We start from the raw sequence: 15,109 nt of genomic DNA, 5'->3' as shown, positions 1-15,109 counted from the left end.
TGTAAGAACGATGATAGAAGTTCATGTCCCTCTCTGAACATGTTATAGTTGTTGTTATACTGTGTGCTGTTGCTTAAGAGACATCTCTTAAAGGAATGAGGCTTTCACGGAATGAGGGTTCTATTGTAACTTAATTAAAAAATTCTTCCAACAGTCTGAAAAGCGTAGAAGTGTAGAAGGTACTTATTAAACCACCAAAATGATCACAAACTTAACTGTGTCTATCAAGAAACTTCAAATATCATCAGGTATATACATAAAACTTCGTAGTTTCCCAAACAGATGTTAGTTCTATTCCCTGAAAGGAATAATCATAAAATGTCAGAAGATGGCAAATCACTTAATATCTTCCTTTGAGAACTCAGTTAAACAGGAACTGAGAGGAAATTAAGCTAAAGTTGTTTGCACATAGGAAGGGAAGATAAAAGGCTAAATTGTGGACCTAGAACTTCATGAGGGATTGTTGTAGCAGCTTATTAAGCAGTGGAAGAGGAAGCACAACTGTATCAAGCTGTTTCAGTCAGTCCCAGCATCGCCTACTCTGACGTAGTCAAATACCATATCTTTTTTGGAAAAAAGCAATTTTCAAAGCAAAGCTCGGACTATTTGTAACACAGTTTTCACATAACCTTCAAGGACCTAAATTTTGCTGGCAATGTTCGAAAATCGATGACTGGCTTAAAGTCCCTAGAGCACTCAGTGCCCAGGGAGTAGCAATATTAAAAAATTGAAATTCAGGAAGGCTCCGGGTACGCACGGCATTTCTAACACAATATTGCGGAACCTGTCCAGCAATGCCCATTTGGGATACAATTGGGACGCATTCGGAAGACAAACATGGTCATGAACTTTTAGCATTACATTATTCTTACACTTGAATTGTGTAAAGTCATTAGGTTTTTTTTTTTTTTTTTTTTTTTTTTTTTTCCCCTGAAGAAGTATTGTTTTCGTTTTGCGATTTTGCGTCGATTCACTACAAACGGCGAATCACTTTTCAAACTGTTGCCACAAAGTATTATCCGCCGTATTATATTTGAAGAAATTAAAAAATGCAGAATCTGCATAAATGTATATTTTTTTCTCGCATTGTGATAAAACAACCGTACATAGAGCCATCGAATTTTGAATGGCGTAATCCTCCTACGAATATGGGCATGTGGAAGACCAAATTTGAAATTTGGAATTTGTTTCATTATCAATTTTCTATTTTGTAAAACTTTAACAAATTTTTGGTTAACAAACTCAAGGATTTCAAAGCGAACAATGGCAACGTTGTACAGAAAAAACATTTTTATCTCCAGTGCGTGAGTCTCTGTATCGGAAATTCTAAAGAATATGCTCATTTTAAAACCATTTTTCGATATTGCTGTTGAACTGAATTTTATAGTTTAAGTGCGAAAAACATGATATTTAATAAATAAATGTAACACAAAAAATGTTAAAAAAACGCCCTATCGAACGTAATTTAAAATCTAAAACATTTCAGATTTTCTTTCTTCTTTTTTTATTAGTCCAAAGGGGCTTTGTCCCTGAAGGATTAGCCCCTTTGGATAAAAAAAGAAGGTGTTTTCGTTTTGCGATTTTGCGTTGAATCACTATAAATGTCCGTTTCATTTTCAAACTGTTGCCACCAAATGTTAGAGTCCTGCATTATATTTGAAGAAATTAAATAATGAAAAATCTGCATAAATGCACGTATATTTCTCTTATAATGATAAAACGGCGGTACCTAGAGCCACCGAATTTTGAATGACGTAATCTTCCTACGAATATGGGCATGTTGAAAACCAAATTTGAAATTGGTTTTATTATTTATTTCATATTTTGTAAAACTTTAACTGATTTTTGATTAACAAACTCAACGATTTAAAAGCGAGCATTGGCAACACTCTTCGGGGGGGGGAAACCTTTTTATCTCCAGCGCGCGGAACTGTGTATCAAAAATTCTAAAGATATGCTCATCTAAAATTATTTCGCGACATTGTTATCGAACTGAATTTTATGGTTTAAGCGCAAAGAACATGATATTTGATAAATAAAGGTAGCACGCAAAAAGTTAAAAAAACGCCTTTTAGACGTAATTTAAAAACTGAAACCTTTCAGATCTTTTTTTATATAAATTGCACCTTAAATGTTTTAGGATTATTTTTAAAGCATGAAGAACGTGAAAAATATGCAATGGCCGCACCTGGACTTGAACCTGAACCTGAACCTCTAGAACTACCCGTTACACCACAAAAGCATACAAAAAGGGGGAAGAAAATACCTTATAATTGGTTAAAATAAGTTCCAAAATCCGGCAGCTTTCTGGGACAGAGGTCGGTAAATGACTCATTTAGGGCATACAGAGCAACAGCGTGATTCTCTATGCTTTGTTAGCATATTTAGTGCCTGTATTACATAGTGCTATTTCTCATTTCTTTAGAAGTTTGTTAAAACATTTTTGCTTTCGAAACAACTAAAGATCACTACTAAGACTAAACACTATCGACAGGTATGTCTCCTTCCTACAATTGAATAAAAATTTTGAAACAGTCATCCTTCTAAGAATCCAACCATATTTCTATCTACTACAGGAAGAGCAATACAGTTTCAAAATAAATAAATAAATAAATAAATAAATAAAAATCTATACCTCTAAAAATTTTTTACAATTAATCGAATTCATAGGTCGTTTCGTCAAAAATGGTGTGCAGCGTTTCTAATACTAGACGTTGCATCTAGTATAATGGATCTACAAGCTGATATTTCATTGTGAACTGTCTAGAAGTTTATTCATCGTATAGGAAGATAATTGGTACCGCACGACTTATGCCTCGATCTCGTGCTACACCTATTTTACCTGGAAGATTTCCTTAAAGAGAAATCGAAATTCATTCCTAGCATGCTATGCCGATGATACGGCAGGAGCAGTCAGATCTATACGGTCAAAGAATGTGACTGAAAAAATGTAAGACTTTGGTTTCAAGAACTGGTGTACAAGATTAAAATTTCTATAAATATTGCAAAATTTAATGATACGACAAAAGAATATTTATAACAGTATAATACATCCACTTTATCTCTTTGGATATCAACTATATTGCCGTCGAAATAAACGTTATTACAAGAAAATTTCAAATTTCATTGAAACACAGCTCACTCTCGCGCCAGATATGGACAAATTGACTTATTTATAAAATTCGTCCCGTAGCATGTTATACTCCTCCCGTTTGAGGTGCAGCTTCCTGCCCGAACGTGAAAAAATTGCAAGGAGTGGAAAATAAAATATTAGAAATTATAACTAACGTGCACTGCTACATAAGAAACAAACTTTTACATGACTACGTCTGTGTGAATCAAATTATCGACTATTTGCAGAAGTGCAATAAGAAATTCCTCAAGCACGAATAAGAACATGTTAAAGGAAACTTCATATAGCATCTCTGAGTTACTTTGCCATTCCGAAGGGTATCAAAATAAGTTATTTTCAACCATTTTGATTAACATATCCTGATTTCTTGTTTATATTTCAATTGCTCTTTTAAATACATTAGTATTTATAAGTGCTATTCGTAGCTTCTCCATAAAATTATTTGTTCTTGTTACACATTATATATCATATGCTTTGTTTATATTTACATTTCATATTTTAAATTCACTTTTGTTTTGTGAAATAGCACATTTTTTTATTTATCTTTATAATGCATATGAATGACATTTGAGTGTTATGTCTTGCATTTATGTCCATATCTTTATTTTATCATTACATAAGCATGTTTCCCGTGCAGTGATATGCTCTTCTTGTTTCTTCTGAAATTCATTCATGATGACAGTGTGTTTCTTAGTATATATGAGACAATGACTCGCCCTATTTCCAGCCTTTCTCCCGTTATCTTTAAGTGCAGTACCTCCCAATCAGGGATGCGAAGTAGCATTCCAGAGGTTGCGAGCTTAATTTAATTTTATTTTTTAAATTGCTTTAGAGCAGGGCTTCTTAAACTTTTTTCAATCGCCACCCCTTTCTATTACTGAGATTTTTCTTGTGACCTAGGACCCCCATAATATTTATGAAAATTTTGCGAGACCCCATAAGCACTGCAGGAATCCGACACACGCGTGAATGAAACTGTCAATTTTTTTACTTGCACTGTAATATACTACTGCAGTTTCAGGTCATTAACTTTAATTTCTAATTTTAAGACATAGAACAATGTGAAAATTTTAAGTAACTAACAGACGAAATGACAACGTCACGTGCAAAGCAAGTAAAATGAACGTTTTTATTATAAAAGGAATGCGTCGAAACGCTTTCGTTGCGTTTTTTCTTTGTCTGTATTGTCATATCTTCTATCTATTTTCAGATACATTGTGTAAACATATTTGGTAATTGTAAAATTATTATAAGTTAAAGAAATATCAAAACTCATAAAAATTTTGGCAACATTCTGCTGCAGGTGCGACCCCCCTGGGGATCGCGACCCACAGTTTAAGAAACTCTGCGTTTAGAGGGTGCGAGGACATATTAGAAAATTTTTAGGATTACGGGACTGGAAAAGGATTGGGAACTCGTGCTGTAGGGGGACTTCCATTTTCTAGTGGGACTGCTTTTCACATAATGCGACCAAGAGGTATTATTAATCATGCTTATAACGGGCCACATAAATGCATAAGTATTTAGTATCAAAGCATCCAAGCAGATTCAGCAGCAAGCATTCAGCAAATGATGCTGCAAGTATTCACGACCGGCAATGGATAGTGTTTCTTGTTTCTTTTCCATCTTGACTGATCTTAAAGCTTTCTATGAAATTTCCCTGGATAAAACGAATGAGAGTTTTTATGTCGGATAACCAACATCCCACGCATAGAGGCCAAATTTATCTTTATCTATTTTCTAATCTTATGTAACTTATCTTTATCTAACCATCCAAAGAAACTTTAAGGATTTTTTTTCTTTAAATGTTTCTGTTTCTGGCAAAGTTTTATTTGATTACTCATTTACAATCCTTGGCAGTCTTCTTGTCAGAAACCGTTTTGAAAAATGAAATCTATCTCCTGTACATCTGGCTCTGATTTGAAATCTATGGTTTTTTTTTCAATAACTCTGAATAAAATTAATTATATTTTGAATTTTTTAGATTCTTTTCTTGATCAGTGTTGTTTATGTTTTCTATTGTCTTGATAATCTTTTCTATTGCCTTGATTGGTATACTTTGCTCGAGTTTGAAATACTTGCGCAACGCTGCATGTGAAAAATTTATCTCAGTTTTAATTTTTGTACACCAACGCATTAAGCGGGGATAAAGAACTTGAAGTTGTTTGAGTGATTCTATTCTGCCAGATCTATAGAAGATGAATTTTTCTACTTAGTTTACATAACCAAAAATGGGAGGAATAGGATACTGCATAATTATTAAGCGTACATTGCACTGGCGTCCAAGCAAGCTTCATGATTTTATATGTTATATTTGAATATAAATATCTTTCATTAGATAAAGTTAAAAAATCTTCAGTTATTAGTCTTTCTGATAAATAAAAATATTTTAGAATATTCTTCAATTGAGTTTCTTTCTGTTTCATTAACGATTTTCCATGATTTCATTCTACAAAATAAAAAATTTCAATTTATTTATAAGAAAAAATAGAAAATTAACTTGTGCAAACACGTTTTGGGTATAATTTTAACCCTTTTTTAAAATTATCTAACTATAATTACTAAAATCATAAGAAATGAATTCTAGCCTTACCTGACACGGGCCTTCCTGGCCTCAAGCATGATGAAAGGTCTCTCTCCAGCTCTTCCTACAAATCTGCTTTCTTCTACCTGGGCCATATTCATGTCCAGCGTGCCCCTGAAGTAAATGGCGTTGAGCAGAAGAAGATTTGTAGAAGGTGATGGAACTTGAGACAAAATCTGCGTCGCTTTGCCTTCCATGTTGCGTTCGAAAAACACGTTGATATACCTCGTGCTCTGTTCTGCATTCATCACGAAATCCAAAGGGTAGATGCTGGTGTTGTAATACCTTCGAGAATAGGAATATAATTGAGTTAGATGAATTATTTTGCTTTGAATTTCCTCTTGATGATTCAGAGAACAATATAAAATGGTTAGTAATATATAATTCAGTGATCTTGATTATTTGTTGGATAAAAAATTGCGAAACGTATAAAAAAAGAAATAAATTGTTAGTTGTTGAAAAACTCTTCTCTTTCAACCCTTTGATTCAAGTTACAAACTGGCCACGTACGGCTGTTGGTGAATTCTAACCCACATCATGGTTTTCATTAATTAGAAAAAAACACTAAAATAAATAACAAGTTAAAAACTTTTCCTGCTTGTTTCTACTAATAACAAAATTAAATACACTAACAGAATTTTCATTTCAGACTCCACTGCAATTTATAGGCTCAACTCAGGTTTAGGGTTCAGGTCTACAATGCAGTTCAAATCAACTCAAAAAGTAGAAATACTAAAGGTAATTTAAATGTAACAGTAAGTTCAGCTGCAAAAATTAAATGAAAAAAACTAGTAGCCGAGATATACACAAATCAATTTAACGCGAAATTTATATGGTATTTCTCCCGCCTTCTTAGCATGCTTTCGTAGTGTATTGGTCAGCACGCTAGGCGCGTATTCCAGAGGTCCGTGGTTCGATACCCTGCTCATTTATCATTTCTTGCATTAAAAAAAAAAAAAAAAAAAAAAAAAAAAAAAAAAAAAAAGATGATGATTTGGCGATTGGGTTCACTAAAAACCCCAATCGCCCTTTAAAAGGAGGATTATATAAAGTATTTCTCCCGCCCTCTTAGCATGCCTTCGTAGTGTAGTGGTCTGGACGCATATTCCAGAGGTCCTTGGTTCGATTCCCGGCGAGGGTGTTGCTCATTTTTCACTTCTCCTGCTTCCAAAAAATAAATGACTCTACAAGTTGACTGAAAACTCAACCAACATGGATATCAGCTATCGACAATTATAAATGCAAAGCCGAAGACTACCAAATCTTACCTTATCTGGCAATCTTAGAACATGCTCTGGCTTACAATCTAAAAACCTCGCCTTAAATACGTGTGACAGTAAAGATCCCAAACATAAAATAACAGGATAATTTACGTAAAGTATCTCACTTAATCATTAGCAAAAGAAAAAAAGGGCTTTATATTTAGGCAATTTAAAAAAATAGGGCTAAACATAACTGATTTCTACTAGAGTGAATAGTTAGGGATGTGTATAAATGAAACTATCTAGGTATATAAAAGAGAGGAGACTTTTTTTCTGACTACTTATCGGAAAAGAGCAGAATGCGTCTTTCGGGAGATGGTAAACCTGGTGTAGCAAATTTCATTTTTATTCGATGTTAAGATTTCTTCTCTAAGTCCTGTTGCTGCTGCAATATTTTTGGTTAAACACACAAAGAAAGTATAAAACTATGTAAAGTTCAATTACTAAAAAATGATAAATAAATAAAACCTTTAAAGATGTAAATGGTGAAAAATTCATAACTCACTCCTGTGAAGAAATTCAGAACTTCGCAATTACCAAGTGGTATACGGGAAAATAAAGATGGGGTTTCACTTCACATCTTTTATTTTTAAGCAAAAATAATACGAATAATTATCTTAAGGTAAAATAAAATGAAACTTAAGTAAAATTTTAAATACTATTAATAAAAAAAAGAACAAATATAAAGACCATTGCAGTTTATGTATTGGTACAGAATTTTATTCTAGTATTACTAGGTTTTATTTTTGAATCTCCATTAGAGAGAAGAAAAAACAGATAACACAGAGGAAGAATAATTCTACCTAACAAGGCAAAGGCAGCATCTTTTTAGTAATTATACTACCGGAATAAATGCGAATAATGTTATCATCAATAGGTACAATATGTATTTCTCATAAAAACAATATTATGAGAACTACATAATTGTTTTCAAATGGTTTACTTTATTGCATTGATAATTAACCTCCTGTTGTAATTTAGAATGCAAACTTTAGGCCTTTTGGATTTGCAGCAGCTTTTTCTATGCAGTGAAAATATGCCTCCTTCTAACGTTAAAGATTATTTGATATTTTTTTTTACTCTAGTATATTACTCGTTTGGTGATTGATTTCACTTCGGGAAATTTTCACACATAGAAACGAAAATCTTGATTATAAATTGCAGACCTTTGGGTAAAGGCAGTGTCAAGTATCTTTAACATCATGCTTTGCAGTAATTCCAAAATTATTTGTAAGCCATAACATAAATTTTTAATATTTTTAAAGGACATCACCATTCTTGTGAAAAACTAAACTAAAAATACCTGGCACATTTTACGAAGGCCTTGAAAGAGAGATTAATATGTTTCTAGAAGTAGAAGGAAAAATAAGATCATGTAATTCATTTATGCCATAAAAGCAAACTGCTTATCATTTCGTTTTCTCCACTTAACCATTCCTAAAGTAACTTACATTAAGTTTTATTTTTGCAGTACGGACTAGAAAAGAATTTGAAATACTAAAATCACTTTAATTGTATTGCTAAATTTGAAAATCGAAGAGTAATAGTAAAATCATTTTTATTTTTCCTGCTACTTATCTTCTGAGAAAAATCCAAATAAGATAAAAGTATTCCATGTAAATGGGAAAAAATGCTTTACTTGTACAGCAATGAAAGGTAATGCAATGAAAATGCAGTAAAATGAATGATGATGCACTGAAAGTGCTTTACGTGTACACTGATACCGGGTGCGTAAATGTAAGCGTAAAGACTTTCGCTGATGTCATAAATTAAAAAAAAAAAATAGGATAAGCTACACTTCTGATACGTTTCCTAACATTACAAAATTTGATACCTTACTCGTATAATTTAACACATGTGTCGCTGCCGTTGCAAGTCCTTTTGTTATCCTTGCTCTTAAAGATTCAGTGCTTGAAAGGGGTAAACTGTGCACTTTTAATTCAAAGGGCATTTAATTTATCGCAGGACCAGATTAACCAGATTAACTTGCTTACGGCATCAAGGAAAGGGGGCATCACAAAAAGGTACTTAGGTATTCAAGAAAGAGGACACTAACAAATTTCCGATTGTGGTTTTCATCATGGAATGCATAATACAGATAAACCAAAACTGAAAGAGAGAAGGAATGGAATAAAACTGGCGTAAACATAGGCGGAGGCACCAAAATCTGTTAAGCACTTAGGACTTCTAAGTCTTCTAAGTCTAATCTTCTAAATCTAAGTTTTCTAAGTCTTAATCCGGCCCAAGTGTTTTGTCACAGGAAAAATATCGCGGCATAATATATGGTGAAAGAAACATAAAATAGATTGAGTTTTCTCTTTCATTGGTGTCATTTTCTAAAGATGATCACAACACAGTATAAAACAAAACAAAAAACTCATTGATTTGGCTCCACAAATATCACAAGTTCGATAGTTCTATTTCGGCGAAGAGGAAGAATGAGGTTGTCGTGCTTTTACCCATACGTAACGTCAGTAGGAATTAAATATTCCTTAGAAAGTTCTCTACGGTATCCTTACTTTACGCGGACAGTCCTTTCATGTTTGGATTCGATCGATGAGAAAACAAAGCAATTAAATAGCAGGTGTGAAAAGCTCTTAGATATTCTTAATTCATTCCAGACCTAAAACAAAATAAAAAATATATAATTGCATCAAATTTCGCTAATGAAATAGAAATGCTATTCCCTAATTGCAGCAAAAAACAACAGCTGTCCAATAGTACTAAATTATGAAATGAATTGGAAGGTTATTTTCTGTAATAAATTATATATATTCGACTCTGATTGTATATCAGTCTCATAGCCTCAGTAGGGCAAGCTTTACAAAGCTGAAGCTTTAAAAAGTTATTTTAGATCTTAAATGAGTGACAGAAAACAAAGATGCTTTTCTATAATAGCATCAAACATTAAGAAGTTAGCTAAAGGGTCTGCTGCCCAAAAGAAAAGAAGTAAGAAGATATAATTTAGAAATTTAAGGGGAGGAAGAGAAAAGAATGAAAATCTAAAAATATTCAGATTTTCACGTCCCCGCAGAGGACTTTAATGCGCTCGTTGCGATTCACTCTTGTTGACACAACTTTTTTTGGCTTTTTAATTTTGTTATTAAACATCACTTTTCCATAGTTAAACCACATAAAACTCAAAAATAAATCACAGAAATTTTAAAAACAGCATATCTTTAGAATTCTCGATACAGTGTTAGGTGTTGCCATACACTTTCTAGAACATAATGGCTATTAGTTTTGAACCACCCTTTTACGTGAAATCACTTTTCAAGTAACTAGTCGCTGGAGCGCCTATCAGCTTAAGTAATATGAAAAAAAGAATATATATATTATATATACATGTATATGTAATGCTTATAATATATTGCTTTTAATAAATCCAACCTGTGTAATTTCATGGCCACAGCTGCAAATTAATAAAACAGATAAAAACATGTGTTTATTCTTTTAAATCTCTTAGTTTGTCAATCAGTAACAGGCAAATTAAATTTTTAGAAAAACTAAATATCTTTTGCTTGGCCAAATGACAACCAACGGAAGTTAAAAGTAGTTACATTCTATTTCGAAATTGATATAAAATATTTTTAACATTTTATATCAACTTCGAAATAGAATGGTGCAGTCACCAAAGTGATTGTGCACGATGTCTCTGTTGAATAACGTGTTTCTTGAGTCAAGTCAGTTCGAAGAATGTCCATCATGGGAGTTCTTAAGTCCCAAAAAATTAGAAGATTCACAAAGTTTACATATTGAGAGTTGACATAAAAAGTAAAAGCAAGCAAAGCAACTAATAATTGCTGTCCTTAGATCTCATTTACATTAAGGATCCTGGGGCGTTTTAGATTATGGTCGAAGAATATATCATAATCATTATTACTCATATATATCATAATATCATAATTAATAATACTTTCATTATTAATTAAAGGAAAATTTTCATGAAATTTCTATGGAGTACTGAAAGGTGAAAATAAAAACTGCATGTTCTGCTCTTGTGTTATGAATGCTGTTTGTGTAAAATTCAGATTCCAAATGCTGTGCCAAAAGTTCTGCTTTCTCATTTCGGTGATACTTTCCGAAATGATTTAATGATTCCTTTGTGATACTTTAAAGGGCGGAATGGAGTTGTTTTATGTCGAGAAAAAGCTTTTCCTAGAAAGTTGTCATCACTTGGAAAAGGAGCGGTTTAATTAAACCTGTCGAGTTGTGCTTGCTAATTTTTTTAGACTTGACTTCATTATATACTCGATTCATTATGGCTTTAACCGCGGGGTTTCTAATAGTTCGCTGATGTTTTCTTCGAGCTGCACTACGCTTTTTGATAAGGTCCGTGAGCTGAGATATGCATTTGATTTTAACCTTGTTGCCTTACTGCTGCAATTTTCGTAGATAGAGGTAATATCACCCGAGAAATCTTTAACTATAAGTATCATCCTCCGAGTATATCCTTGGGATATTGTGCGGAGTGTTGTTAAGAGCTTTGATGAATTGCAGCCAGTCAGTGGTAAAAGCTCTTTTGTGTGGCGTAATATAGCCACTGGATAACCCTGAATGGCTAAAGATCAGATAACCCGCCCATGACGATAATATCCAGTGTCTCACAGGCATTTTTAACAGGAAGAAATCAATAATTGCAGTTGAATCAGCGCTATATCATGTTGGAGTTTTCGGAGCTGCTATTCAGAATCTGGCCGAATAGCGGCTAGGCTGTACCTAGTGTGTCCAATGTAATTAGAGTTAGAACAGTTCCACGCGCTATGTCACTACGCTTTTTGCGTCACTTATAATGATTCTGTTATTTAATGCCAGTAATACTTCAAGATCTAAACTGATTAATAAGCTATTCCGACAAGGAGGAATCTAAGTGGCATATTTTATATCGAATATATTTAGAATTCTCGGTAGAGAGTTAAACGTTGCAACACACGTTTTATACATTCGCTGTGTCATTTCTTTTAAAATAATAAATGACGATTATATTGGTTGACAACATCTTTTATTTTTGCTACCATACATTTTTTTATATATCACCATCGAAATAGAATAACGTGACGCCAATGTGCCGCGTCCAAGGCACTATTTCTGTCGAATAAAATTAGTCATTGCGAATTACGTATTATTAAAAGAATGTTCGCCATCAGAAATCCGTAAAATATGCAAAAGAATATTCAAAAGAAAGAATTTGTTAGGAGAGTAGATCAGATAAGTCATTGAATAGTAAACATACCTAGAAGGCAAATAAGACAAACTAATATAACTACTTCTGAATAATATATTCATTAAAATTTCCCTGGGCCATTTCATATTATTTACAGATTATTGGCCATTATTTAGGACATCTAAGGAACTAAAAACCTCTTCAAGTATTGAAAAAAGCACAAATAGTTTGTCAACAGAATATTCTGCTGCTTTGATTTTAGACATGAGTACTGCAATGTTTTTAATTATGTGAGATACATAGCGGTTTTTTTTTTTTTTTTTTTTTTTTTTTTTTGTGTGTGTGTGTGTGTGAGTTACGGACTCTTGGTTTAGAATTTGACGGAATAGGATATATATATTTTTAATTCTTTAGGCGGAGTGATTTTTTTTTTCAATGCTATCCTCGTCTGGTCCTATAATTAGAAGTTTCATTCGCTATATTTTGTCTAGGTTAACTGAGATTTTACCGCTGTTAAATGCAAGAATGCTTTTCTGAGTATTCTTACTATGTTCTGTTGGTTATGAGGAAATTTATGGCATCCTGTATATTTAGCAGTACGAGGGCCTTGGTATTTACAACACTTGATGATATTTATTCTTTTGGCCTCGCAATTAATAATTTTTTAATACTTGCTGAAAATAATATGTATGGATACCATTTAGTGGCAACATTCTTATATTCGTGTTGATGTGCATTTTGTTTCTAGTTGCTACGTTATTCCTTTAAAAATAATAAATAGCGATAACATTTGGTGGCAATATTTAAAAAGCCATACGGATAAAAAAGTGATGTTTGAGACTAGTAGCATTTCCAGTGCTAAAACCTATGTAAAGAGGAAATTGCGCAGGGAAAAAAGGCAAAAAGTACTTTTTTTTTTTTTTTTTTTTTTTTTTTTTTTTTTTTTTTTGGTTTATGCAACACGGTTATGTTGTAATTTTGAGTTCAGTAAAAATAAACTAAACATTTTAGATTATTTTCACTGAAATCAACATGCATTTCAATTAAAATTGCTCAAATTTTACATCACAGATTATTAAGACAATTGCAATTTGTTTAGTTAAGGGGTAGTAAGTAATTTTGAAAATCATTTACATACAGAAAATATTACTTAGAAATCATTCTGTAATTCTGAGTTAAGTAAAAATACAAATTTAGTAAAAATTGCTCAAATTTTACATCAGAGTCTTAAGACAATTACAATTTGTTTAGTTAAGGGGGGAGTAAGTAATTTTGAAAATCACTAATACACAAAAAATATTACATAAAAACCTATAATGTTTGTTTTCGAAACTAAATACTAATTGGTAGTACAAATCGGGAAATATACAGAAAAAATGCTATGAACAGAATTTTAAAAGGAACTTATTGATCTGATTTTAAAGGGAACCAAGTGGGGCTTCGAAATTCCTTAAATCGGTTTTGACTATAATGTTTCTTAGAATAGCATTTATTATTAAAAAAAAAAAAAAAAAAAACTACAGCAAAGTCTCATTGTGCTGATAGCGTTAATACCTCTTCCTTTTTGATGACGTGTTCCCAGGAAGAGATTATGGTCTCAATTAATTACCTTCCATTTGACGGATGCCTTTTACTTGTACAGAATATTTCAAATGGGGCCACAAATTTGCTCTTAGCTTCAAGTCAATGATGATCACTGGTTATGCCATCAATTAAGCGCACTCTGCTTTAAAACATTGCTTGCATCAACGTGATTATTACTAATAGAATCAATTAAACTTCCAATTAGTAAATATTTATGATGCTATAATGATTTAAAATCGGTATTTTCCATGATTGCCGAACAAAAAAATTATAAGATCTCTAAAAAATTTCGAGAAAATTGCAATAGTACATACACTAATTTTCACAGTGCCTACATTCGACATAATTCAAGATTTTTCAAACCAATTTTAGGTAGTAACTATAATTATCTGTTTGTAACTGATCTTAAGATAGTTTTTTGAAACTGGTTATCAAAAACTGTACCACTTTTCATATAAATAATTTTAATGCAAATGCTAAGTTTTATTTGGGTTCATTCCTTTTTTATGTGTGAATGACTTCAAAAAATACTGCATAAAATTGTGGATCAGTCACATTTCTCTCATTGCATCTCTTCACGCTGTGCCTCTATAACCCATTCTAATCATTTTTTACAACATATTAAAACTTTCATTATTATTGTATGAAATTTTTTTCATTATCATTATTGTTATATTGAATTAACAGTGACACCGAAGTGTTCATTGACTAAGAATATATTAATTATTTTAACGTCCAGAAGACCTTTAATAAAAATTTGTCTCCTATTTAAATTACTTAGTTCACGACCAGTTTATCTACCGAAAGAACTTCCTGAGGGAAAAAAGGAAAAATGAAAGATTTTTCTAAGAGATTTCGTTCATAAAGAACTTTCTAAGAGAAACTGGCTCGTAATCACTTAACACATTTATTTTAAATTACTACAAGATTTATATAAATACCACACATTTACTATTAACTCTATTTAAAACTTCCCCTATAATTTTATTGAAATTAGGACTAGTCATAACCATACATTTCCTACAAGTGAAACGAAAAGTTTTCCGTCGGTTTTTTAATTTAAAATCTGGAAAACAATAATATTAATCAGAAAGTTATGCGAACAGCGAGATGGGTCGGAAACTAGACCACTTAATCAATCAGTTAGCCTCTTTCCCGTCGCAACAAGGTCACTTAATGTCATAATTGGATTGTTAATTATATTCTCTTCAGAGTATTAATAATCTTAGTATTCCAAAATATTGTCAAAACGTTTAAATTTATTGTCAGAATTTAAAGTTTAACTAAAACTTTCGTTAATTCCAAATAAATATGATATTCAATAATTTTTCTTTTTTTTTTTTTTTTGGTTTATTTTATTGTATTTTATTCGTTAAAATTTC

At 32.1% G+C, this 15,109-nt stretch overlaps 1 protein-coding gene across 1 annotated transcript in view; it reads right to left on the bottom strand.

Moving 5' to 3' along the window:
• The window catches only part of LOC118191494 (leukocyte elastase inhibitor-like), a 42,756-nt gene that overhangs the window by 11,064 nt on the left and 16,583 nt on the right, over window positions 1-15,109 (bottom strand). The window contains exon 3 of the mRNA XM_035362331.2: window positions 5,727-6,002. Within this exon, the coding sequence (XP_035218222.1) occupies window positions 5,727-6,002 (276 nt within the window). The remainder of the gene's footprint in view (window positions 1-5,726; window positions 6,003-15,109) is intronic.

This window comes from Stegodyphus dumicola, chromosome 7, assembly GCF_044657685.1.
Source record: "Stegodyphus dumicola isolate Sdum_Otavi_A_Nest chromosome 7, ASM4465768v1".
Classification (NCBI taxonomy): domain Eukaryota; kingdom Metazoa; phylum Arthropoda; class Arachnida; order Araneae; family Eresidae; genus Stegodyphus; species Stegodyphus dumicola.
This window is presented reverse-complemented; position numbering and strand designations above follow the sequence as displayed.